Genomic DNA, 27,286 nt, shown 5'->3' with positions numbered 1-27,286 from the left:
ATGCTGCTGAGCGGAGCGGCGGCCGGCTCGGAGCGCGGCGGCGGCGGGGCGGGAGCCGGGGCGGGGGCCGGCGGAGCTCCGCAGTGCGTGGGCACCATGGCGCGCTGGCTCCGCGAGCACCTGGGTTTCCGCAGCGCCAAGCCCGCTCCCCCCGCGCCGCCCAAGCCCGACTACCGCGCCGGGCCGCCGCCGCAGCCGCCCCCGCCGCCCGGGGGCGCCGCCGAGCCGCTGGCCGCCGCCCAGCCCGACATCGTGGCGGCTTACCGGCTGCAGAAGGAGCGCGACTTCGAGGACCCCTACAGCGGGGCGCCGCCGCCCGCCGCCCCCGACGGGCCCCGGTACGTCTCGCCCAAGCACCGGCTCATCAAGGTGGAGGCGGTCGAGAAGGTGCCCGCTAGCCCCCCTCCGCCGCCGCTGACACCCGCCGCCCCCAGCTCGCCCCCGGCCGGCCCCGAGCCACCCGACGAGCCGCTGCAGGAGGTGAGTGGCCTGGCACGGGCACCCCGCCGCCTCCCCCGGGGTGCCCCAGCCCCGCGGCCGGGGGGATGCTCTGGGTCGCCCCGCCAGACCCTCAGCACTCGCTGTGAGGAGCAGGGCCGGGACCCCTGGGGCAGGTGGAGCACAGCCATCGAGGGCTTGCTGCAGCAGGAGCTAGGGCCAGGCTCCGTGGGGACTCCCACTTCGTGTCCCCCCGTGCCCTGGCAGCACCAACATGCTGGTCACACGTCAGCAGCAGCAGCGCTGCAGAGGCAGCCTCGGCTTCTCCTCCAGCTCCCGTGGGAGGCAGATACAGTCCCCAGCAGGGAGCGTGGGTTGCCAAGGTGTGAGAGCGGGCACCTTCCCCCTGTCCCTTCTTGCCATTTCTTTGCAGCCAAGTGCTTGGTGCTCTACAGAGGTGAAGACCTTCCAGCCCAGGAAGGCCCCGCATGTCACAGGACTGTCTCCAGTGGCCTCTCATGCTGGGGCCAGCGGCCCTGGGCCTCCTTCCACCCCGCACTCGGTGGATCTCCCTCTACCCACTTGCCACGGCCTGCTGGTGCCAGCAGTGGCAGACGGGCCCCCCTGAGCTGCCGTGCTGCTTTGTCAGGGAGCCTCAGCGCCTCTTTGTCTGCTGACTCCCAGCTGGCTTCTCGGGGGGTGAGAGTGGAGCCTGGTGCTGCTGGTGCCGAAAAAGAGGCGAGAAACATCCCTGGTGAGAGGCAGGAGCTGGGGAGAAGCTCCCCACAGGGAGATGGGCTCTGAGCAGCACAATGACCAGGTAGAGAAATAAACCTGCTGGGGCTTTGGCCATCAGTGCCGGGCGTCTTGGTGGAGAGGCTGATGCGGGGACTGCGCAAATAAAGGCAGGAGGGGTAATTAGTGCCTGCCAGCGCTGCTGCCTGCAAGACGGGGCTTGTCAAGCAAACTTGACGGGATTGCAAATCTGGCTGGCGGGGGGAATGGTGGATACAATGATCCCATCTGTGGTCCTGGCATTGCTGGGCAGCACAACAAAATGAGCACTGGGCAAAACCTGCTTGGGAGTATTTTAAGCAGATAGAAAAACTTGTCACTGGTGGATCTTGGAAAGTTGCTTGTACTGACTAATTGCTTTCCGGAGGTTTCCAGAGGGGCCTGGCAGAAACGCCCTTTTGAGCCAGGATCCTGTAAACTGGCTGCTGCGGGCAGCAGGCAAGGAGGAGGGCACTGCCAGCGGGATCCGGAGATGCTGTTGCGGTGATGCACTTTGCTGAGGCAGGCTGGAACATGTGGTGTGGGATCAGAGGGACCAGGAGTGGGTGCTGGTCATAAAAAGGACTCAGACTGTGATGTGTAAAGGGCTGAGCAGGAGCTGCGGGAAGCAGGGACTGCCAACAGGTACAGCCAGGGCTGTGTGGGCATCCAAGGGCTAGGGAGATGCCAGGAAGTTCAAAGAGCCAAAAGCTGGGATATGTTTGGGGGAACCCTGCTAACAGCATGAGGGCGAAGAAGACCCTTCATCTTATTCAAGATAGACGGTGATTAGATTATTTCCTGATCTCCTGTGTGGCTCTGTGGGGAGGAGGTTTCTAATTCTTCAGGGCTCTGGTACGTGATGGACACAGGTAGAGCTCCGGAGGCTGGGTGAAGCCAGAGATAAGGTGGGAATATTTGACAGTGCATGCAACTGTCCATTAAAACAGTTTCCCTGGAGGAGCTGGGAACCATCCACCACATGGAGCATCTCTGTTGGGCTTGAGCACCCTTTGCTGCTCCTGTCTGCTGGCCTTGACGTTGGGCTGAGCGGTGGGAGGGTTCCCTGGCTGCTGCAAGGTCGAGGTGGTCCACGATAATGGAGGCGCCTGCTGCAGGGTTGTGGCTCTTGTTCTTGGCGACAGTCTCAAGATGTCCTGGAGCAGGGAAGGGTGGCCAGGCTGGAGCCTCTGCTGAGCTTTTCAAACTGAGATGATGATTGTGGCAGGTGGCTCAGTGCTCCCACACTTAGGAAGAGGTGCTGGGCACTGTTCCCTACCTGCTGCGGGGACTGGGACTCCAGAAAGCCCATGGGTGTGGGCCTTGAGTTGTGGTGATTCTGAAGATGAAGGGAGAAGTACAATTCTAGGTACAGGCGAGGCTGCTGGAGCAGAGAAGTGTTTTGCTAATGGTTGACAGTGAAAAACACTCTAATAAAATGTGCTGCCCTTCCAAACGGGGAGGACGAGGATGGACAGAAGTGGAAGGAGCAGCCACTAGTTCCTGGTTGCGTGGTTTGGCCGAGGCTGTGTGGTTTGCGGTACAGGTGCTGCATAGAGGTTGGGGGACTCACCACGTTCCCTGGGAGCCCTGTGCCAGCTGTAGCTGTTCTGCCCATTCTGGAGAACTGAAGACAGACAGGAACATCTTGGCAATGGCATCCCTCCTGCCTGGGCCACCCGATGCTTTGCCATCCTAGCATGAGTCGTCACATCTTTCTGCCTTGCATGGGATCTGCAACATCTTGTGGGGATGTGCTTAGAGTGAGCTCTGCAGTGGCTCCTGCTCCATTACAAATGCTTGCTGGACATAGTGGGGACCAGCAGAGGTCCTTCTCCATCTGCTTGGTCTGGGCAGTCTTTTCCCTACAGCAGTGGACAATGACTGGCCCTGTATGGCTCACCTGACCAAGGCAGATACCCTGTAGATGTCTTCTCTGCCATGTTTGGATTAGGTGTGAGGAGCAGTGCCACTGGGATGCAGTGGGGACAGATTTGGTGATGGACCTCCCTGCGTGGTGACACCTGTGCCCAGGGCATGGCGTGCTTGGGGACGAGGTTGGGGATCTGCCTGGGGAGGGCTTTGTCTCGTGCTCGCCGGGACTGGTCGCTGGCATTTTTGCTGGGAGCACAGGGTCAGTGCTGCGGGGTGTGGGAATAGCCGGCCAGGAAACTCTTGGGCGTGTGTCTTTCCTGCAAGAGCCTCCCCGAACTGAGTCATCCTGCGCGATGCTGTGCTGTCCGCCCTGCACTCTCTCTTCCCATGCCACGGGTCCAGCCGTGGGGTCACCACCTGGCCCAGCCATTCCCCTCGGGCAGGGGACCAGACCCTTCTTGGAAAGCCAGCACTCGGTTTGCTTTTGCATTTGGCTTCAGTGTCCACCAAAAGGCAAGCTGCAAGATGGGTAAAACTGAGGAAATTTTGCACCTGTCAGAGAGAATGAACTGAGTTTGGTTGTAACTCAGAGTGACTGCAGTGTGAAACCCAGCAATCCCCTGGGGGGGACCCCAAACACGCTTTATCTCCAGGGCAAGAAACTTGTTTATAAAGGTGCCCAGATCATCCCAGGTGCCCTCTGCGAACCTCTCTATAGAGTGGAGCATCTTGTTGTGGCAAAAGGTGGTGGCAAGTGGGATGTTTGTAGGCAAGATGGGGTGAAGAGCCCTTGCTCTGCCCTGGGATCTCAGTGTCTGAACTATGAACTCTCTTGAAGAGCTGCTGTCTGTTGCCTTCCCTGGTGGCCAGCGTAAAAACTGTTTCACTACGAGAACCCAGTGATGATCTGGCCCTTTGCCTTAATTTTCTTTTGGTTTTCTTTTTTTCTTACAGTTGGCATAAATAATAGAGCGAGAGTAGCCTCGGTACTGCAGCAGGGATCTGGGTATGCTTTGCCATGGCAGATAAATGTGTGAAAAACACTCACGCGCACAAAGAGGACGTGTGTCCAAGTGCCGGTGGTGCCTGGCTGCTCTCTGAAGGACTGCTCTGCACCAAGAGCTGTCCCAGGTCGGTGGCTTTGCATGTCAGGCATGTGCTTTGCACCCAAATTATTTCAAATCTAGCAAAGCTTGTGCTATATATGAGCAGGTGGTGCCTTGGTACCTGGGCATCTGAGTGGTGTGCTGGGATCGGCTCCAAGGTGGTGAGAAGCTCTGTCTATGACATGGGATGTGAGCGAAGCATGGAAATGCCTGGCCTTTGACTGGACCGGGGCGGGTCTGGGGCACCCCTGGGAGCTGCTGCGGCTGCAGCCCTCTCCTGTGCTGGGGGAGCAGCTGTGTGCACCGCTGCTGCAGAAAGCCCCGTGTGGCTAATAAAGTCCAGTGCTTGGATTAGGAAATGAGATGCAGTTTCCTGGGCAACCTTAATTCGGCCCCACGTGCAAGGGCATTAGGATTCAATCAGTAATTGTGCGATCCCTGCCATTTGCCCTCTAACAGCCCTGACCTGTTCCTGACACTGGCTGGAGCTTCTAGCCCCTCCAGCTTCAGGGCTCGGAGTACTGTTCTGGCTTGCTTGATTGTGCATCCCAAGCTTGCAGTGGTCCTGGAGACAGTTAGGAGTTGCCTTCCCAGCTTTTCCATGGCTCTGCACTGTAATATCTGACCATTTAAAAAATGAATGGGTTTATGTTCTCAGCACCCTATGGTGGGGAGGCTCAGCTCCTACGAAGAGGCATCCTTGAGATAGTGAGGGAGTAAAGCCCGTGTAGCAAAACCCCACCAAACCTAGGGACCTCGGAGGCTCAAGCCCCTTATCTGAGCCATTCACTCTGGGTCTGAGCTAAGCCCAGCAGATCCTGTCTAATTGCTGCTGAGCACCTCTGCACCCCCCTGCAAGCAAAATACCCAGTTTTAGGGCTCTCAGCAGAGACATGTTGGGATTCCCCACCATCCTCTGCTTTCTAGATCTGGAGCTGGAGGCATCTGAGTGGGGGCCACCCTGTGCGCTTGCTGGAGCTCATGTGTCCCTCCCTCCCTTCCCAGGAAGACAGACTCGGGTGCCGAGGAAATACAGAGGGGGCTTTCCTCCAGTTGGGAAGCATGACTGCCTCATGCAGAGGGGCCTCTCGGCTGCTGAGCTTCTGTGCTGGTGCCCTGTCTTGTCTGAAGCTGCTTTCTGTTTATGGGGTGGGAGAGGAAGGGTCCAGAACTGGTGCCAGCAGCGAGCTGGGTCTACGTCTGTGTAGCAAAATGCATCTAGGAAATAGGGTTCATGGCAGATTTGAATGCGGGCAGGTTGGGCTTGGGGCAGGAGGAATGAGCAGGCAACCCCTTTCTGAGCCCAGGAGGGTCAGCAAACCGTGTTTCACAGCCCTGCAGCACCTGTGGAGCTGTGAGAGCTCTTTGCAAAGGGTGAGCAATAGGCGTGGTGCTGCCCGTCCGCCTGTCTCGCAGGCACTCACGTGTCGAGCCTGTGCATTTGTGCGTGTCGGGACGCCTGCCTGCATGCTTGTGCCTCCCTTGGCACTAGAGCATGTGCGAATGAGCTGTCGCCGGCACGGGGCTGTGCTCTGCAGATGTTGTTGCGGTGGAGCAAAAGCCTCTTTGCAGCTTTCTGAAGTAGCCCATGGGATCTCCTGGCTCTTCGGAGTGGTGGGCGCTGATCTGCCCCTGGGATCTTGCAGGCAATGGGTGGGAAGCATCTGCCTGCTGCAGGCTGAACCCCCCTTTGCCTTGGAGAAGAAAAGGGTGTTTAGAAAACAGAGGGGCTTCCCACAGGGAATTTGCAGTTACTGTCGCTCATCTCCCCACCCCACAGGCATTAGGTCAGGCCCCAGCCACGAAGCAGCTGCAAAGGTCACCGTCAACTTAGATTTCCCTGGGTGGTTTTGCCCCAGCGGTGGCAAGCAAAGGGCTGCAGCCCCCTGGGCTCAGTGTTGCCTCTTGGTGTCTCCAGTGCCTGGCGGGGGCTGAGTGATGCCGTGTCTCGCTTGGATGATGGAGGTGAGAGCAGAGTTCCTGTCTCGACTGCAAAGCCATGGGCTGGCTGTTCCTGCAGCCCTGTCTCAGCTTGCTGGCACCAGGCCCTGCCTGCAGAACCAGCAGGAGCTTTGCTTTTTCCCTCTCATCCAGTGGAGGCAAGTACCCCAAGCAGCCATCTCTCCTGCTGCTGCCTTGCCGAGGGATGAGAGCGCCTGCTTGCTTGCATGTTTGAACCCCCTTTGTGCTCACCCGGGATGGCTGTGAGGACTGTGACTGGCAGGGTTTGCTCTGGGGATGATGCTCTGCTGCTTGCTCGTGTTCCGGTATGGAGGGGCAGGACTTGGAGAGCTGCCCCAGCTCCCCACTGCATCGGCCACATGGGGAGCCGGGAGCCCAGACATTTACGGAGGAGGTGGTGAGCTGGGGCCGGGGGAGGCGCGTTCCTTCCGCAGCTTGCAGGGATGCAAAGGCCTGGGGCTGCACAGAGGTGTTTACAGCTCCAGTTCCTGTTCCCTTTTCCTGCTGGGTTTTGCTGCTTAAGTCTATTGTCGGGCCATTTTGCACAGGAAGGAGGAAGAAGTGTTTTGTTTTAAGCTGTTTATGGGAGCTGGAGAGGAATGCGTGAGCAGCCTTGGTCTCCAAGGCTGGCCAAGAGCAGGGACAGCATGGCAGTGAGGACAGAGCCTGGTGCTGGGTGGGATTAGGCAGCCGCCACACTGTGCTCGGGTCGTTTGGTTCTTGCTGTAGGAGCTCTCGTGGCTCACGTTGTGGTTGCAAAACTCATCTTGCCGGATGCTCCAGCCTGGGGTTTGCATTGTGGGTGAGCAAAGGTGCTTGGGTGCACTCGGACCCTGCTGGAAATATTGCCTGGCCCCATTTTGGAACCAGGCTTTTGGGCTGGAGGTGGGATGTACAGCTCCAGGCTTGCCGGGGACTGCAGCATGGTGCAATGGGGTGCTGCAGCCAGGAAGCTGCTGAGGTGCCGGAGCAGGCGTGTGGCTCCAGCGCTGGCGGGGATCAAGCTCTGGGACATGGCCTATATCCTACTGCAGGATCGTCTCCTTTTCGCTAGTAAGGGCAAACCTTGGGCTTTTTGTGCTGTCCCCATGACATGGCACTTGAGGGGCTCCTTGTCCTTCTTCCCGGTGACTCCTGATCATATGGAGGAGCCCTGTCCTGTGTTACTTGGGACACATGTGGGGATGCTGCAGGGACCTAGGAAGGAGGGGAGAGGAAGCTGTGGGCTGTTTGTAGCCCTTTTGTTAAGAAATGTCTTCAAACAAGCCTGCAGGAGCCTTGGAAAATAACCAGTGAGTTCCCAGTCATGCCAGTGTCAGCTGACACCCCTGTACTAGGATCTGTGCCCCTTCTCTGCCTTGGGCAAGGAAATGTGGCTGCATGCAGGGAGAGCATCTGCATGCCATAGGCGGGGGACGGCACTGACGGCAGCCCGGCACCGCGGTGGGGGCCTTGCCAGGGCATCTGCGCGGGCGCTGGCAGTGCCAAGCTGATGGTAAGGGAGGAGGCCAGGCTGCCTTCTGCTCTGCTTGGCTTTGTCCCAGCTTTTGGGACAAAGGCTGGAGCATTTCCACGGCTGAGTGCCGGTGCCTGGAGAGCTGCTGGCTGCCAGCACCTGCTCTGAGGGGCTGCCATGATGTGGGCTTGGGGTCCTGGCTGCCGCTCTGGCTGCTGCTAGCAGAGCTTGTGGTGAGGTTTCAAGGGGCTTCAACTGGTCCCTGACCCCATCCAAAAAGGCAGGGCGTACCCTAACCCTTCTCCTACCCTTCCCCTCTTCCAGCTGGCTGTCCTGGAGGACTATGCAGATCCCTTCGATGCGGCGCAGGTGGCTGTTAGCCAGGCAGGGCTGGAGAAGGTGACGGAGAACGATGGATACATGGAGCCGTATGAAGCCCAGAAGATGATGGCTGGTAAGGTGGAAGGCTCTGTGCAAAGGCCACTCTTCGTGCCTCTGGTCCCTGCTGTGTGAATTTGGTGGCCACTGTACTCTGTTTCTTGCAGCCTGTGACAGCACTGAGTCCTCCAGACAAGGCAAACCTGGGCAATCGCTGTGGTGGTGCAGAGCCACTTTGCAGGCAAATTTTCACAGCTTTACCTGTGTGTGATGGGCTTGTCGTAGCCAGAGCACTCACAAAGGCTACCCAAGCAATAAAAGCACCTTGATATTTCTGCCTGTGGTGCTGCTCCGCAGGACCATGGTGCCTGCCCACCAGGCTGAGCCAGGAGAGACCTGACATTCGATGCATCTGGCATAAAACTAAGACGGATGTGGGAGCTATTTAATTCGGTTAGGACTGGGCCAGAGTGTGCTGTTGTCTGCCGCAGCAGTGAAGTCCCCAGTAGGCTTGCTTATGGCTGGAAAGCAGGTGAGGTGAGAGCATGGGCTCCCGAAGGCATCACTCTTACCGCTGCAGCACACACAGGGTCGCTGTGCTGGCTTGCGCGCTCCAGGCTCTGGCTCTGCTTTGCAGTCCCATGGTTTTCCTGGAGCAAGTGGTTTCTGGAAAGCTTGTGCAGCTTTTTGGACTAGACTGTTGCATTTCTTGGAAAAATGAGCAAGTGGTGAAGAGGCTGCTTGTGTCTGTGGGAGAGACTTTTGTTTTGTTTGGGGGAAGGGCATTTTATTAAACTAGCCACGCTGGGTGTCTAGGGAAGAAACCTGGCCTCACTGCTCACAGGGAATCAGGTTCTGGGACGCTTGTCCCGATAGACCCTGCTTTGCAGGGCTGCCCGAGAGTGGGGATGTTGTACCATGGGGAGAGCAGGCATCTTGGTGCTATGGACTGCTCAGGACCATGGCTGCCCAGAAGCTCCCCCTCTTCTGGCGGGCACTTGCTGGAGGTTTAGGGGGTCTCCATTGCTGATTCTCCCTACCCCATGTCACCTTTGGGTGAAATTGAGCCTTTCCATCTAGCAAGGCTTTGGGGACCATGGCCAGGCTGTGTTGGGCAAAAAGCTCATGGTCTTTTCCCTCTTCTCCGGCTAGAGATCCGCCAGAAGGGCTTACGGGAGGCTCCCACCCGGCCGCTGCACCTCTACGACACTCCCTACGAGCCTGTGCTTGGAGGGCTGGACATGGACGGTGACCGCCCAGCTTGCCCCAGGCCCAGGGAGTCCCGGCTGCCCGAGGATGACGAGCGGCCGCCAGAGGAGTACGACCAGCCCTGGGAGTGGAAGAAGGAGCGGATCTCCAAAGCTTTTGCAGGTCAGTGATGGGAGCAGCCATAAAGGATGGGTAGCAGCCATAAAGCAACCAATGTTGTGTTGCGTTTTGCAGGGGGGAAGCTGGCTCCTTGGGGTTCCTTCGTCCTTTGGGGGTCAGTAGTGTTGGCCTCTGCATTTCCGTGGCTTGGGGAGAGCTCGTGCAGTTGCAAAGCCTGTCTCTCTTCAGCAGGGAGCCAGGATGGGTGGAGTGGTGGATGGAGCTGCCCTGGCAGCCTGTCCAGTGCCCATCTGTCATTGCCTCTTCTCCCCTCTACTGACCACAGCCTCCAGTGCAAGTTGACCCCCCCAACCCCGAATTGTAGGGGAGAGGCTCGACCCTGGGCTCAAGCAGATCCCTCCTTCCTTGGGGCAGAAGGAGAAACTGGGCGCTCCCCCAGGAGCCTTTGGCCAGGTGATCATCCAGCCCCCTGACCTATTTATCTGTGCTGCAGGATCGATTGTGTTTGTGTTTGTTAATGAGGAAATCCATGCTGTGCATTAGCACTGGCTGCTCCACTGGCTCTGGCTAATTGACACACTCTTATCCAGGATGCATTTTAATTGCAGCAGTGTGCGTCTGTGCTACAGCCGGCATGCACAAGGCGCTTGAGCCGGTGGTTGTTTGTGCTGTGCAGGGATGCTGGCAGAGAGAAACATGGAGATTCTGGCTTGAGAGTGGTTCACCTTTTGGGTTTGGGCTCTGCGAGCTGGAGATGTGCTGGGCTTGACGCTGTGGTGTCTGCTCGTGCCTGGGGTTGCGCTTATGCCATTGGGACTTGGCCAGGTGCGGGGCCGGTGCCTGTGGCACTCTGTGCTGAGGATTCGACTTGTTGGGCTCCGTCATGAAACGTGGTGCGCTAGTGGGCTGGGTTTGTGCTGAGGTGTCTGTGCTCCGGATCTGGGCAGTTGAGCCACCTTGCTCAATGTCCCTGGGTGGAGGTGGCGTGTTCACAGGTCTGGCTCATGTGTGGATGCACATGGGCACTCCAGGCTTGCTCCAAGTCCCAAGGGTGTCAGGTTGCTGTGCCCCGGGCCTCATTAGAACCTGCTGCCCATTTTCTTCAGGAGCCAGAGCAGGTCCTGCTGTGGCTTGCAGGGCATTTCTCCTCTCTGCGATGCTGGGATCTCTCTGCTGGCCCTTTCGCCCTTTGTGGGGCCTGTGAGATCCCTGCTGATGGGCAGCCAGTACCGACACAAGGCAGGCACCTGCTGGTGCCTGGCAGGGGAACGTGGACCCCGTGGTGTGGCCGGGAAGCGCCCGGGGCAAGACGGATACATGGGCAGGACAGATGGCAATGGGATACTTGGCCAAGGTCCCCTGGATGGATGTGCATGTGGGATAGGGGTGATCGCAGGCTCCCCCCCAACCCCAGAGAGGGTTAGCTGGGAAAGCTGATGGAGGAGCAGGGTCTCTCCATTGGGAATGTGCCCCGTGTCAGGCCTGTTCATGCTTGGTGCTGGGGAGGGGACGAGATGGTCAAGCTGGCATAGGGCTCCCAGGAATTTGGTCCTCAGGTCTTTCCCCCCACAACTGCTCTCCTTCTCTGTGGGCCTGGTGTTGCTGACGGTTTTCTCTAAGCCCTTTCTTTCTCTCTTTCTCTCTCTTCCCCTTCCCCCCCTGCCATCCAGTTGAAATCAAGGTCATTAAAGACCTGCCATGGCCACCACCGGTGGGACAGCTCGACAGCGGTGAAAGCCCCCTGGACGGTGAGTCCAGTGCCTCCGTCCCTCTGCAGCATGGCCAGCCCAGCTACGAAGACGCCAATGGTGGGTCTCGCATGACAGTGGCTTGTCTGGGGGGGCTGTGGCTGGTGCTCGCTGCAACCCTGCCTTCCTGCCCTGCCAGCGCCAGTATGCTGCAATGCCTCAGAGCTTGCCTGGACCTGGCAGGGCTCTGCCAGCTGCCTTCGGGCGCTGCCAGACATCCACCCTCCTCCTCCGCCTTACCCCAGCTCCTCCTGGCTCATTTGCTTGTCCTGTGCTGGACACCAGACGTTTTTCCTTGCCTCTTCTGCATCTTCTCCAGCTCCACAATGCCTCTTTGCATGCAGCAGTCAAGCTGCACCAGGGGATTATTCGGTGGCAGAGTTATTACCTTTTCTTTTGTTCTCTCCTCTTTGCCTCCAAATTCCCAATGTTTGATGGCTACTTTTACAGTCTTCTCAACAACTGCTCTGAGCATTTAGTTAATGTTTTCTTGCTACTCTTAATACCCAGGTCCCTTACAGGTGTGGTACAGCTAATTCAGATCCTGCCACTGAGGTTGAGCTTGTTTTTTTCCCCATGTGCCTTGCTTTGTCATTTAGCACTGCTCCGTTTCCTCCGCTATTTTATTACCTTCCTGCTCAGTGGCAGGAGGTCCCTCTGGATTCTTCACTCTCGTTTTTGCTATCCTGAACAGCTAAATCTCCCAGGCACGCTTTGTCATCTCAGGTTTGCCTTGTTGTGAAGCCCTTTTTGTGTGTGCTGAGCAGCAGAGCCCCCATGTAAATCCCCCTTGGACTCTGCTGGCAGTCTCACTTATGAAAGCCAAATATTGCTGCTTCTCTTTTAACCCATTGTTAATATTTTAAGGACCTTGCTCTTATGCTGTGGTGGTTTAGGGTTTTGCCAAGAGCATTAGGTGGGGGGGTTTGTCGAAAGCCACCCAGGCTTCTGGGGTTGGGCTGGCCTCGTTCACGTGCTGCTGCTCTTGTGGGGAACTGGGATGGATCTGTGAGATGTGACTTTTTCTCTGCAAACTGGCAGCTGTGCCATGGCGTGCCATGTCTGCCCATGCGTCACTAACGCTGCTCCTGGTAGACACTGTGACGTGCCAGGTGCAGATGTCTGATTTCCTTATCTGCAGTTACCCAAATGCCTACAGAGCTTTGTAAAAAAAAAAAAACCCAACGGTATGGCTTTTGCTGCCTCCCAGGTGGGTTTGAGCACGAGGTTGCACGTGACAGCTGATTTCACTGCTGATCGTAGGGGCACCCCCAAGTGATGTGGCTGCTCTGCTGGGGCTGCATTGGGGTACTGTCCCAAACCTGCAGGGATGCTAATGGTCCCGAAAAAGAAAGGTCTTGGCAGGGGGAAACTTCCTGATCCTCTTCCTACAAGGTGTCAAGAAAAATTAATTTCTTTTCTACTCAGCTTCCTCTCTTCCTCCATCATTTATTATCCCTGCAGTTGCTCTGACATGCATCCTGCTCCTGATGAACACATCAGTTTGTCATTTTTCCTGGTTTTAGCAACACAGAGTCTCTTTTCTTTCCTGACTTGCTTTGTTGTGTTAAGTTTATCTTGCCAGAGTTTTGTCTCATTTTCTACTTCCCTTGTCTGGGGGTGACTTGAACTTCTTGAGGGATGTCTTCTTACTCCTAGGGGCTTGTTTTTAATATCCTGTTTAATCATGCACATGCCTCTGCCTCTCTCTGACAGGTGCAATGCATTTTTTTCTGAGCCTCTAACACCATGACTTTGTGCCGCCAGCAAACACTTTGATGTTTTGATTGTCTGGCTTTTTAACGATTGCCTCAATTTTTTAAGGTGATGAGTTGAAATTGAAGCCTGGATGTTAGGTACAAGGGTGAGCTGGGCCGGTGAAAAGCCAGACCACTGCAGAGGCAAGGCTTGTCAAACCTTAATGCCAGGCACCTCCTCCCTGAGCTCTTTCTTGGGGGGCGGGGGGGGTTTAAGCCATGCTAAGCTGCAGAGGATTTTGGCTGAGTTTCCTTTTGGCTGCCTTCCTCTCTTCTTGGTGCTGGGGGGGGCTGGAGACCTGCTCTCCTGCATAGGGCCCAGACAAGGTTCCCCTCAAATAGTCACGTTAGAGGATGCCCTGCTAGAGAGAAAAACATACCTCTCTGGGTATTTTTGCCTCTGCCCTGCAGGAGCGTGTCTTCTGCATCACCCTGCTTTGCTGCCAGGGCTGGGGTGATGCTGGAGCATGCCCTTGCTGCCTGCAGAGATGGGGGTGCTCCAAAAGCCTTTGCCCCTGCCTGGAGCCCTGACGGTCAGCAGCAGGCAGGAGGCTGAGCCAGGACCAGCATCCCCCTGCAGCAGATGGGGAGGACAGCAGGGGGAAACTGCCCAGCCAGGGAAATCCAGCTTGTCCTGGGGATGAGGGGAGCTGCAGCGCTCAGCCTCTGGGGTGCCTGTGCCTCCGTGACATCAGCCACCTGCAGCCTCACGTCAAGGCAGCTCTGCGCAATCAATAAGTCATTTGTGTGAGGGGGCTTGCGTTGCAGGGGAGCAATAATGAACTCTCTGGAGGAGGGAGAAACAACATTGTTAATGCTGAAATCATCAGGCACAGAAATAACAGTTGGTGAGAGGCTGGGTCCCTGGGGCACGTCTCGGTTAATCCCCCGCCACTTGCCGGGTGGCATGCACCAGGCCACCATGCTTTGTCAGTGTGTGGGGGCCCGTGGTTGGGCTGGTGCCATGCGGCTGTGTCGGGGAGGCACCTTGCAGTCAAAATGTCCCCTTCCCACCTTGAGGAATTATTTTCTTCACCCCAGGAGGTTTACTTGTGCTGGCAGAAACGTGTCCATCGTTTCCAAACTGACTGCTCCCTTTAGCTCCATTTCCCCATCCTCTTTTTTTTTTAATTTAATTTTTTTTTTTCCCCAAGATTGGAGAGCCCCTCCTTACTGCTTCTCACAACTCTATGCTGCAGCCACTGAATCTCTGGTTGCATTAGCAAAACCTCTATGAGCTTTTGAAACCTTTTGAAAGTATTTGAAAGTATTTCCAGGGGCTCGGGAGCTGCGAGGACCCTAGCCCTGGTGTGGTGGGGACCCAACCCTTATCTGTCCTGGGGCGCTGCTGTGAGCAGCAGTCCAGGAGCTGCCCTGTCCTTGCTTAAAGCAGGGGGATGGGGCAGTGCAAGGGGGACTCAGCGTGATGTGATGTGGCTCTGGCTCTTTCTGTGAGCTCCCTCTGTGGCGGGAAAGCTGGGAGCCCAGCCTGTCTGGCTCTCCCTGACGTTGGCTGTGACATGTGTCTGTCTTGCAGGTCCATCAGAGGGGCTGGGGTATGGCCGCACCTCGCCCTGCAGGGAGGAGAAGGCCAGGGCTGCACTCAGGCATGGCTCCAGCAGCCTCAAGAGCACGAAGACGCTGATTGCTGAGCCTGGCCCCTTCATCGGGGAGAGGATTGACCCTGCCCTGCCCCTGGAGAGCCAGTGGTGAGTCCTGCCGGCCCCGAGCACTGCCCAACCCCTCCGCCTGCTCCAGGATCCCTGTGGCCACGCCACAAGGAACCCTGGGGTAGACCTGCTTCTTCCCTTCTTCCCTGGCCCCGCGTTTCTGCCTGCTTGTCTCTGCCACCCTTCTCACAGTTGTGGTGTCCCCATGTGCCCTCTGAATCCCCCTGAGCTGCCCAGTGGGAGCCCTGCCCCTTGTCCTCCAACCCTGGTGGTGCCACCCACATCCCTCTCCTTGAACGTGGCTGCTGTTCCCGGGGAGGTGCTGGGGGTGCTGGCGTTGCTGCTGTCCTGGGGCAGAGTCCTGCCCGGGGTGTCCACTCTCTGCCTGGCACAGCCGGTCCCTCTCCCGCCTGCAGCTGGTACCACGGGGCCATCAGCCGGACGGATGCGGAGACGCTGCTGAGGCTGTGCAAGGAGGCCAGCTACTTGGTGCGCAACAGCGAGACCAGCAAGAACGACTTCTCCCTCTCCTTGAAGTGAGTGAGCCCAGATGGGGCTGGGGGGGTGGTGGACCCACAGCAGAGGTGACCCAGTGCTGTGGATGACCCCTTGCGGGTGGGTGCCCCACGCGAACATGTGCCTGTGCCGATGGGGTAACTCATCATGGAGACGACCATGGGGTGGTCAAAAATGGCTGGAATATGAAGTCTGTACTTCTTTGCAGTGTGGCACAGGCTTCTGGTTTGGTGTCTGGCAAAAGTATCTCTTGGGAAGGCTTGTAGATCTGGAGGCACACTGCCCTTCCCTTGGCAGTGCTAGTAATCCCTCGGGTAGATAAAATGGTGTGCCTCACTGCTCAGAATGTGTCTGGTTACAACTTCCAGCTCTGGCTTCTTGTTACCCCATTTTTTTTTGTAGCTTAGTTTCATGGGAGAATAAAGCTTGTGTGATCCCGTTGTTGATGGAAATGTGGGTACCCATCCCTGCCTCCCCAGCCCACATATCCATTGAAGCCCTTGCTCAGCTGTGATGTAGAGAGGGCATTATGCTGCTTTGGTTTCCCAGCAGGGAAACCTCATCCCCACAGCACAGCTTGGTTTCTGCTTGGGTTTTTGGGGGGGATGTTTGCACTGTCCCCGATTTTTCCAGATTCCCTTAGTGCCAAAACTGCATGAAGCATTGCCGCACGTGTCCTGCCAGGGAGAAGCTGCCCATAGCTCCTCATCCAGCTCTTTCAGGACTCTTGGGGCAGCCCAAACCCACAAAATCAAAGCTGTTACTGTCCTGAAGATGATGATGGATTAGCAAATACCTTCTTGCCCTCCTGCTAGGCAAGTATATTAGCTCTGTTCCTGGCAGATGTGAAAAAAGTATTTATTGAGCACTTCAGTCATGTCTGCCCAACAACAGGCCACGTACCCCTACGCTTTTCTCAATATACTTCAAATTTCTCCAGTGGTCTCTGTACCTGCATTGCTCCCTGGTGGTTTCAGCCTCCCCTGTTTTTTTCCCAGTGACACAATTGTGAATTAGATTGCTCCGCCTCTCTCTCTATTTTTTTTTACACTTTTTTACTGCCTTCAGCACCAAACCAGGGCAGAAGTTTATCTGAAAATATTATTTCTTCCTTCTGGACTTGTAGCTTTCAGATTAGACAACAAGCCTTTCTGGAAAAGCTCCCTCCTTTCCTTTTTTTGGTCAGAATTTTTACTAATGTTTTAATTTTCTCAATATTTTTTCCTTGCCCTGGCTCGCAAGCAATTTTGAAGCAACAGCTTCTGCTCATTGATGAGTCGTATTCGAGGCTGTGAGAGGTCCTCTCAGCCATTGCCTCATGGGTGGCATTAGCCAGCATGTATGTTGGAGAGCCTGGGAGGTGGTGTTGGGGTTGTGGATGGGCTTCTTCCCTTGCCAGCATGGGTGCCCCTTTCCATCACCTCTCTACAAGTGAGTCACCCATTTCTTTGGTTTTTTTTCCCTTACTTCTTACTGCCCATCCTTGGCCTCATGGCAAAAATGGCCAAATTCTCTTCTCAGAGGGCATGTGTGGCTAGGATGTGGCCTTGCAGTGGCGTGCCACCTCCCCAGAGGAGACTGCAGCCCATCTAGGAGCTGCTCGGGTATTGCCTGTCTGCCAGCTGTGCTTGCAGAGAGCCCACAGCCTCGGGAGCATGATTTTTACTCCATTGCACTGTAGACCCTTTTGAAGGAAAATCCCCTGGGATGCTTTTTATATAGCTGTAAGCTGACTGTCTGCGTCTCTCTCTATTTTTTTTAACTCTTTCCTTTTTTCCTTGAGGAAGGAGGCGCAGCCGAGGAGATGGTCTGAAAGAGATCTCAGGTGCTGACCTAAAGCCCTTTTGTGCTGCTTTAAAGGAAAACATGCACAAGAGAGAGCAGCAGGAGCAGCTGTACCCATATCATGTCAGGTAGCTGGAAGGATTTAACCCTGCCATGACAGTCCTGGCTGGTCCAGGCTAGGCAGCCCCATGTTGCCTGTCATGGGCAGAATTGTAGTATTGTTGCCTCAAACACTCAGGGAATGAGTCCCTCTTATCTTGCGCCTCCATGAGAGTGGCCAAGGCCACGCTGCAAAGTTTTGGGTCCTTCCTCACATCTCGGCAGGAGCAGCACCTGCCCCTTGTCCTCATCCTGGCCCTGCTGCTGGCTGTGAGGCTGTCAGATTTGCAGCGTGCTCCTTCAGGCATCCCTCCAGTGGTCTGGTCTCAGTCACATCCCTGAGCCTGTGACAGAGACCCGGGGAGTGATGTGGGCAAAACATAACCAACATCATCTCTTTGTGGACCTGTATGGCAGCGCTCTGGCTCTGGACTGGCCCTGATCCTGCACTGGGGTCCTGCTCATCTCTCCCCTGCCAATGCTAGGCAAGGGCTGGGTCTGTCTACAGACAGGGTGCAGTGCTAAGGACAGCACCCGTGGGCAGCTCTGCGTGTTAGCAGTGCAACCATGTGTGTGTGTGCAGGATAAACCCGTGCACCTTCACAGGGTGCCATGTGTGGTGCAGCCCCCACAGCTCTTTCCCACACCCCACTGCTGGGACACAGGATGCGGCCGGCTATCGCTTTTCCTTGGCCCCTGGAAGGTGGCTGTGGCTCTCCCCCCTGCCCTCCCCCCGGGCGGCCAGCTCCCTGCCTGTTGGCGCTAAATGGATTGCAAACCCATTCTGCTAATGCAGCCAGGCTGTCCATTACGGGCACCGTCTCCAGCTGGGGGGATGGGACCGGCCTGCGCAGTGCTGGAAGTGGCTCAGCATTGCTGATGAGGTCCTGTCTGCTTTTAAGTCATCAATATTTTGCCGTAATGTGCATTCCAGACGCTGCAGACAGGCTGTGGCTCTCCTCGGAGACACAAATTAATAGCAACAGGGCCATTAGCCCGTCACTTGGAATCAGTGCTCGTGGCAGGATCTGCCTGCGCAGCCTCGCATGGCTCGGTGCCCGTGCTGTGCCGGGAAATGGCTTTGCTACGCTGAGCGGGTTTTATGGAGCCCACAGTATTGGCATGGGGGGCGCAACAGGCTGCGAGCTGAAGGAGAAAATCCTGCTTTGCCACGGTGAGGCGGGGGGTACATGAGGCATGCTCCTCCTGTGTGAGCCAGGCAGTTGCAAAAGGGGCTTTGCCGCGTGCGAGGGGCGAAAGCCGCTGTCCCTACGTCACCCTGCAGCAAGAGCCCCTGCTGCTCCTGCCTGGGCTGTGCCCTTCCTTCCCTGCCTGCGTGCACTCACCCCAGCCTCAGGCACCGTCCTTGTCCCCAGATGGACCCCTCACACCCCACTGCGTGGCTGTGCACCCTGCGGGGGGACACAGTGCAGTGTGGCCAGCCATGTCCCTCCCTTGTGCTGTGGACTTTGTCTGGAGTTGGCCAAGAGCAGGATGGTGCGGGCAGGGCTGTGGCTGGGGACAGGAGCCAGCAGCATCACCCCCAGCTGAAGGGGCAGGCTGCCTGTCTCGAGTAGGACAGGAGCTGACGGGAAGCCACGGCCGGCTGCACCCCATAACCCTGCCTTGATCTCTCCTTGCAGGAGCAGCCAGGGCTTCATGCACATGAAACTGTCCCGGACCCAAGAGAACAAGTACGTGCTGGGTCAGCACAGCCCGCCCTTCGACAGTGTGCCGGAGATCATTCATCACTACGCCAGCCGCAAGCTGCCCATCAAGGGGGCTGAGCACATGTCCTTGCTTTACCCGGTGGCTATACGTACCCTATAGTCCTCACCCACCATGAGCCAGGCTCGAGGCCAGGTGCACCCAAAACTGGCCCATCCGCAGGGCTGAGTGCCACCATGCCAAGGATGGGCTCCGGACCCACAGCCCGCAAGCAGCTCACTGGGCACAGCCAGCACTGTTGGGGATTGCTGCAGCCAGACTCCTCATCCCGCTCTCTCAGGGGGCTCCCGTGTGCCAGTTTGCCTGCTGGGATGGCACTGGGGGGACCCCCCATGTGCGGAGCTGAGCAGGGCTCGCCGGCTGCCCACTGCTCTTGCCTGCCTCCAGGCAGAGCTCAGGATATAAGGACTGGAGCTGGGGCCTTGGAGAGCCCTGGGGGGAACAATGTGCGGGAAAAGGGGGAGAAATCATCCGTTAACAGGCCTGAGGTGCCTCCAAGAGGGTGCTTGGCTCTGCCAACAGGAGACAAAAAGGCTGTGCCTGCAGCCGAGGAGGTTGGCGGAGGGGTGGGAGGAGGCTTCCCTGGGGCTAGCGAGGCACAGGGGAGCCAGGCCAGCAGTGGCCCCCACCTGCACGGGTGCTCAGTACTCGCTGCCATCCTTTGCCAAATGTAAATAGTGACCAGTCTCAGCTGCACGTGCAGCACCACTGCCTAATAAAGCGGTGCATGGTCACCTCCTGCTCCATGGGGACCGTGCGCCTGCATCCCACCACCTCAAGTGGGGGATCAGTGTGGCAAAATGGCGGGGAGGGGAATTTTATTACACAAAAGCTCTAAGTGAATTGATTTTTCCTTTGCTCTTGCATACACCGAGACCTGTGTGCCTGAGCAGTTCAACCAGCTCACTTGTCTGAGACACAGGGGACAAGGGATGCTGGTGGTCATGTCCTTGCTATGTCTTTGGGACTCTTCACGGGCAGCGATGAGCTGATTTTGGACTTGCCTGTTATTCCCTGTAGAAGGGATTGCTCTTTGGGATCTTTTGCCTCTTTATTTTCCTTCACCCCTCGTAAGTCTTAGGCAAAATCCCTGAATTTCACAGATCTCCTGTTTTCCTTTGGGTATTCAGTGGCTCCAGTCCTGTTCTTCATCTTCCTGAAGCCTTGTCTTTGGGCCAGCTTGCTCCTTCTCTTCATTTGGCTGAAGCTACATCTGGTGCTCTGTAGCATTTAATGCATACCTTGCCCTTTAAACTTGTTCCTGGTGTTGCTTGCTACTGTACCCACGCATGTACATTTCTTCCATCCATGCTTCAGACTAAGCTCGCTCTCACTGTTAGTCCCCTGCACTGCGTTCCCTTTCCCCTCTGCTCCCCCGGTGGTCCTGCTGTGCTCTGCAGAGGGGATGGCAGTGGCAAATTTTCTGCTGGACCAGCAAAACCTTTTGCATCAGTGGAGCAAAGCGCTTGGGGCGTTGGCGGGTTGTTAGTGGTGGCTTGATGAAGGCTTTGTGAAAACCATCATCCTCCCCACCACCTGCTCCCAGGAAGGAGCTGGTCCTGCAGGTTTGCTGCAGGGGATGGAGGTGATCGATGGGACTGCGGGGACCTTGTGTGGGTGAGCATTGCAGCCACAGCAGGAACCCTGCTCTACCATCCGGGGCTCTGGGGTTTTCCAGACATAATCTGTAGCTGGGGGATCACTGTCCCGGCTGTCCATTATGGCTTTGAGCTGCTGTGGGGACCATCGGGCACAGCCAGTGTGGTCCCTGAGTGCATGCTGCGGTTGGGAGCCTGCAGAAACTGTGTTGGGTTTGTTCTAGGATGCCTCAGCCTCTGCCACTCCTTAAAAGGCAGCAGTTTGAGCTCATTGGGTGTCTGGTGTCTCCTTACAGCCCTGCTTGGCTGCTGGCAGCTCCCAGCTGCCTTTCTCCATCCCAGGGAGGCATCTTGAGTGGTGGGGACAGAGGCAAGTGACTCCAGCTGGAGGGTTTTTCTCCTGGCATTGCCACGCCAGAGCCTGCAGAAAGGCCTGGAGATGCAGGCCACCACATGTTGTGGTTTTTTTTCTTGAGAAACTGTGGCAGGGAGCAAACTGCCTGGCAGCCAGTACTGGCTGTACCAGTGAGCTCGCAGCCTTATGGTGAGATCCTGCCCAAGCAGCCTGGCTCCATCTCAGGGGCATCCCTGCTGAGCGCTAAGGGGTGTGAGACCTGTGTGCATCGCACCAGCTCCCCAGAAACAGTCACGGACCAGCAGGCCTGCTCTGGAGCTGGGCTTTGTGTCCAAGTGCTTCAGCTAAGCAGCTCTCAATCCTCCCTGTGGTGATTACATCCTTCCTCAGCCCTCTCTTCTCCGTGCTAAAGAAGCCCAACTCCTCAAGCATCTCCTTGTACAACACATTCTCTGGCACTGACCATCCTAGTGACCCTCTGCAAGACTCTCTCCTTGTACTTGGGGTCCAAAACCGGACACAGTATCCAGATGTCGCCTCACCAATGCTAAATAAAGGGAAATAACCACTTCCTTTGACCTGTTGGCTACACTTACATGATAACTTGGGTTGGAAGGGACCTCAGGAGGTCTCTGGTCCACCCTCCTGCTCCAAGCAGTGTTAGACCAGAGTCAAGAAGGGCTTTTTTTTGCGAGAAGCAGAACTGCCCTAAGCCCAGCTAGGTTTTTTTCCCCTCTTCATAGCATTACCAGGAGGGACTGGACACCAGGGATGAAGAGCACTGCAAATTCACTGCAACCTGAGGGCAATCCCTCTGGCCCAATGGAGCCTCCAGCTCCATGTGGGCCCTCACGTGGTGGAGGAGGTCCAACAAGAAAGAGGTAGGAGCAGGGTGTAGGACGCAGAGCCAGCCCACAGCTTGACATCGGGTTAGGGGATGGACATGATCTCAAATGGGGCAGATGCAAGCAGGTCTTGGGTCCTGTTTGGACCTGGGGAGGTCTCATTTTGGGATTCTCACAGAAAGTGTATGACTCTGGGTCTGGCTGGTACATTGCATCCTCTGTTTGTGATGGGAGCTGATCGGGAGCTGCTCAGGAGCTCCCGAGAAAATCTGGATTGAATCTCTCTTGCAAGGTTATTTTAGTGCTACCTTCTTTTGTCCCGTGACTGAAATGAGTGGTGTTTGGAAATAAGAGAGGGGGGTCAGCCATGTGACAGGGCTAGAGAGATGACGGGGGATCCCCATTCATGAGGATGCTAATCCCCAGGACAGACAAGGGCCTGAGTAACCTGATGTGGCCTTGAGGTTAACCCTGTTGGGAGCATGAAGGCTGACCAGAGACCTTTGTCTTTAGCAATTCCCAGTCCACTTGTCCCAGGAATCCCCTGTGTTCTCCCAGCTGCCTCTGTTTTCTGTACCTCCTCCCTGCAAGTGAAACAGCTCTGTCATTCATTGCTTGATCTCTGGTCCCTTACTAAGCCCTCCATAATCGCCAAGCTGTTTTAGCATGCTGCAGGCCCTGATAAGGAAGGAAGGAAGTTTGTTTTGTAATTGGATTAGCACTGCTGGGAACATGCTCTTGCATGGCAGTCAGGGCTGAGCTGGCGTGGCCCCCAAGCCCTGTGCTGCTCCTCCTGGCTGTGGGCCAGCCTGGGGCTGCAGTTACTCCTGCACAGGACTTCACTGGTCAAAAGATGTAGTCTTGCAGGAGGAAGGCAACCAAGAGGGGTGAAAGGCTGATTCAGGGCAAAATTTGAGCTTGCCCTCCTTGGAAGCAGGGGTGTGTTTGCCAAAACTCTGTCACAGTCCCTAATGTCTCCCACCTGCTGGAAATGAAGCACTTGGGTTAGCCTCAAGCCCAGCATCAGCCTCATTACCCACCCCAGCACAAGCCATCAGGGCTCCTGAACACCTCATAGACTGGAGAGCATCACCAGTAACTGATCCTTGTGAGACTGGGTAAAACCCTCAGATGTGTGTAGGGTGTGGTTCATCACCCATGCCTCCTCCCTGCCCCTCTGGCCTGGAGGAGTTCCCTTAAGCCCAAGCCTAGTGATTGGTTTAAAACCTCAGCCCTAGCAGTGATGCCTAAGTTGCTTGAATATCACTGTAAACACAGTGCCCTGTATTCTGTCTCCAACCACAGCAATCTGCAGAAGGATCAAATAACCCAACAACTCAGCTGCCAAAGTTTATAGCAAAGGAGAGAAATTTGTTCCGGATCCTTGCAGGCTACCAGCAAAATGTGCAGTGTAGCACATACATAGCGCACACATGCGTGTGGCACACACATGGCCCAGCTGAATGCCTCCTTTCAAATCTTCTTGTAAAGACGAACATATTTGACACAAGGGGCAAGTTTCAGCTCCTAATTCAGAGACCACCTCTGCCCAGTCCATTCAGTAGGCTTCCCCAGCATCATCTCAAACCAGTTACTTGCTCCTGGTACCCTGTTTGAAAATTGTCCCAAAATGCTTGGATGCCTCCACCTAATTTTCAGTCTACACTTGTGAGCAGTTCTCTCCTTTTCCTTGCACTATTTTGGAGGCATGTCTCCAAAACAGCATGCTCGGGCAGATCTTCCAGGTGAGATCTTTCCAGTGCCTTGCTAGTGATGTGGCTATGTCCCTCCCAAAAATGCATCCCAGGCATGATGACTCCACACTCCCAGCCCTGCACTGCTTGCTATTAACATTAGTGGGGTCATCCCAAGACTGGGGTGGAGGAACAGTGCTAGGAGCATTTCTTTGCTCAGAGACACCCCTTTTAATACAACCCATCATTTACTTGATCAGCTGGTTCCTCCTCTGCTATACCCATGACTTCCAGCATTGGAAACTGGTTTATTCATACTGGGTGGCAAATGAAACTCCTTCCTTAAATCTAACCAGCCTAAATCATAGAATCATAGAATCATTAAGGTTGGAAAGGACCTCTGAGATCATGGAGTCCAACTGTTAACCTAACTGCCAGTTCCACCTCTAAACCATGTCCCTAAGCACCACATCCACATGTTTTTTGAATGCTTCCAGGGACTGTGATTGCATCACTTCCCTAGGCAGTCTGTTCCAATGCCTAGCCACTCTGTCCGTGAAGAAATTTTTCCTAATACCTAATCTAAATCTCCCCCGGCACAGCTTGAGGCCATTTCTGCTCGTCCTCTTGCTTGCTACCTGGGAGAAGAGCCCAACCCCCACCTCACTACAGCCTCCTTTCAGGTAGTTGTAGAGAGTGATAAGGTCTTCCCTCAGCCTTCTCTTCTCCAAACTAAACAACCCCAGCTCCCTTAGCTGCTCCTCATAAGACTTGTTCTCTAGACCCTTCACCAGCTTCGTTGCCCTTGTCTAAGTTAATTATCAAAGAAAAATCATTATGGTACACTGAGACAATGTATCTGTGATAAATTCTGTTTCCATTTTCCTTCCTCTCTTGAATCTGTGTTTCCTTCAAAAAAAACTTCAGAAGGTTATGAAAGTCTAGATATGTTTTAATCCCTCTTTTCCTGTTTCTGGATGTGGGAGGCACATCTACTGCATTTGTTCGCTATTTGAGCCATAGCCAGGTTATCCTAAATCTGGTCCTTCCTTCACAGTGAGGTGACCTTGCTCCTTTCCTCCCCGATCTCATGCAGCACCCCCCTGGTTGACCCTCATCTCATGCATTCAAAGTGTGTGTCCTCATCTGGTGGTCCTGCCTCAGGCATTCTCTGTCTTTCTCATCATGCTCAGCCTGATGACCTGCACAGCTACAAGTCTTTCTCTTAATTTCCAGGATAAATGTATGCGTGCTGAATTTTTCTCCATTAAATGGCAACACACAGCAAGTCCCAGTCTGTGCCTGCATGGGACTGAGGGGCTCTCTGCATGTGTATCCTCTCTCACTGTTCCTGTATGGGGTAGCCTTGCTGCGCATGTACAGTGCACTGTGATTTACTGCCCATATGCAGCATTACAGCCTCTCTGCGCATGCACAGCGTGTCCTGATTTACTGCACGCATTAAGGGTTACCTCTCTGCAAATTCACAGCACATCTGGTTTTAGTGCCTGCGCTCAGCGCGCTCTCTCTGACCATGCACAGCGTGTCCTGATTTACAGGGAAGGCTCTTGCATCTCATTGCCTCTGTGTAGATCACCTTAAGTCACTTCTCACACATGCCACTGCCCCTCTCCAAGGGGAACAGTCTGCCTGATTTGCTCCTTGTGCATGCCTCACTCTTGGATTTACTGCATATGCAATGGGTAGGCACTCCATGTGGTGTAGCATGGTCTCCGTGTGCTCACAACATCCTAATTTATTGCATGTGCATTAGCTGCTTTCCCATGCATCTCCCTTGTGGCCTCTGGGCAGGCACATTGCAGCAGTGCTTTCCGCATGCGTGCAAGGTACTAGCATTGTGTCCTGATGTCTGAGCAACCCCCCAAATCTAGCTGGTAATTTGTGGTAAAGACTGTGGGCTCTGTGCTGCACCTAATTCCCTTTTCCTTCTGCATACACAGGCTGTCCAAGCCTCCTCTGCCCCCATCTGCTCTACCCCTCTCATAACCGCGTCTTACAAGGGCTGAGATGCAGCCTAGCACCACCATCCTGGGCTGTCCTGCTCTGGAAACCGTGGGCTGTGTGGTGACTAGGTGTTAAAGTCCTGACAGAGGTAATGGAGGGTGCCTGTAGTAGGCAGCAAGACCCAGCGTCCAGGATGCCATTTAAGCCAGAGTCCCAGGTCCTCCCCAGATTGCAGCTCCAGTAATTGAGATCTTCTCAGGGGATGTTTATGGGATTCCAATGACTTCCTTTACTGACCTGTGGACTTGGGAGAGCAAAAGGGGAAAACTGGGATATCAGAGACTCCTCCCATTCCTTGCCCTGGGAAAGTCTCCAAGCCCTGTTTGTGATGCTGGTGACCAGAGCATGCAGGGAGAGCTGCCAGCTGGAGCTGGCTGGGGCTAGGAAGGAGGAGGTACAAGCTGAGACTTCTCCAGTTTGTTGTAGGGAAGGTGGTTCCTGGTTTTCTTCTTTTCCAGAGAGGGGCTGACCTAAAAAAGCATCTTGGCCTCTTCTGCTGTGACTTGCAGCTAAGCTCCCAGATGCCACGGGCTGAGGGAAGTGGTCCAGGTGGGACCAGGAAGGGCTGGAGAGCGCATCACCCATGTGGTGAGCAGTCTTGCGCTTGCATTTTATTTCTAGCCAGTCCCAAAGGAAGCAGCACATCATACGCCAGAGCAGGCAAGAGAGCAAGCACAGGGATGTTGCCCAGTCCCCTCTGCATCACAGACCCCACACTGCCCTGCTCAGCTGAGGGTCCCTCTGAAAGTCCATCATTCAGGGCAACACCAGGCTTTGTGGCTCTGCCACTGCTGGCCCCGCAGACAGCATGGTAATTCGCGCTGGCAGCAGCTGCTCTGGTTATCAGCACCATGATAACTGTCCCTGCTGGGCTGGTTGCACACAGGGCCATTAGCAGCAAGATCCTTTTATCATCATACATCTCATTCCCATCTTAGCAGCTGCAGTAAATGTGTGTCTGTTAGCGAGGCTGAACACCCGTCAGAATGCAAGGTCAGGTCAGTCTGTGGCAGGTGATGATTTTGACACGCTTGCATGTTGCTCAGGGCGTGGAGTGGGAGCATCTCTCTCCCGTGGCTTGATGCAGGGATGAGACAGGGTCTCTTGTGGTGGTGCCAGGAAGGGGGACACCCCTGCATTGTGCCCCCTCCCCCCAGCTCTGCTATCCATTTGGCAGCGCAGCTGGTCTGTCCGTGGTCTCGGCATGTGCCAGGACAGGGGAGTGGGGACATGGCGGAGGTGCTGCTCATTTCCATTTAGATAGATAGAGGAATTTCAATCTCAGCTTGATGTCTCCTCACCACCGTGTGACTCAAGACCCAAATTTCCAATTTTCTTCCCCACGCGATGCCAGAGATGCTTTCTGCTGGCTTGGGAACTGAAGCACATTAGAGATGCTGCAGCCTGGCAGAGGCGGACAATTGGGTACATGAACATGGATGATTATCTGTGTGTAGCTCCATGGGGCAGCTGATATGTATGGCTTGTCCGCACCCAAATTTGCTGTGCTGCCGGTGGCCCAAAGCGCTCCCGTTGCCTCTCATTAGCTCCATACCCTACCCCTGTCCAGGGACAGGGGATTAAAACCAGCATCCAGAGTTGGCCCCTGCGATACAAGATCCGAATCACTTGGGGGACACAGGATGGTCACACAAGGAGAAGTCACCCAGATGACCACAGCAATGAGGACAACCAGCTATTTTTGTCTTCCAGAGGGAAAAATGCAAGAAGAAATGCAGCAAGGGGGTGGGAGTGTCCTTGTTTGCTGCCTACATTGAGTACATGTTCACCTGCCCACAGACAGGTGGATACAAGGAAGCTCATTATCCTCGGTGTGGTCTCCCCCACCATACACTTAGCATGTCTGTTCCTGTAGGAATAAAGAAACATCATAGTTTTGCTCAGCCAAGAATGTGATGGCTTGTGGAAGAGAAGCTGGAGAGAGTTGGTGAGGGGAACCACAACCTCGTGGGTGATGCCCTCTAGTTTGGAGGTCCAGGGCAGGCATCCACCAGCAACGAAGAAAGCCTCGAGAAAGGAGCTTGGCTTAACTATACGGAGAGGGAAGGGGAGGCCACTGAGAGGCATCTTCCAGCGAGCTGAGGGCATGTTCCAGTGCAAAAGGCAGGAAAGCTTGGAGGAGGTACA

The 27,286-nt window shown here is 55.5% G+C and overlaps 1 protein-coding gene across 2 annotated transcripts; it reads left to right on the top strand.

Annotated features, from left to right (window-relative positions):
- SHF (Src homology 2 domain containing F) lies at window positions 1-21,416 on the top strand (the record flags this gene model as incomplete). 2 transcript variants are annotated; one of them, XM_082321358.1, is made up of 7 exons in its annotated part: window positions 1-480; window positions 7,936-8,065; window positions 9,142-9,360; window positions 10,989-11,126; window positions 14,361-14,532; window positions 14,910-15,029; window positions 18,537-21,416. In XM_082321358.1, the coding sequence occupies 7 exons, from the start codon at window positions 1-3 to the stop codon at window positions 18,721-18,723; spliced, it is 1,446 nt and encodes a 481-aa protein (XP_082177484.1). In that variant the 3' UTR covers window positions 18,724-21,416. The 2 variants fall into 2 exon arrangements, with proteins under 2 accessions (XP_082177484.1, XP_082177485.1); XM_082321359.1 differs by lacking the exon at window positions 10,989-11,126.
- Window positions 21,417-27,286: the final 5,870 nt, after the last annotated feature.

This window comes from Platalea leucorodia, assembly GCF_965183815.1.
Source record: "Platalea leucorodia genome assembly, chromosome: 9".
In the NCBI taxonomy this organism is placed as follows: domain Eukaryota; kingdom Metazoa; phylum Chordata; class Aves; order Pelecaniformes; family Threskiornithidae; genus Platalea; species Platalea leucorodia.
This window is presented reverse-complemented; position numbering and strand designations above follow the sequence as displayed.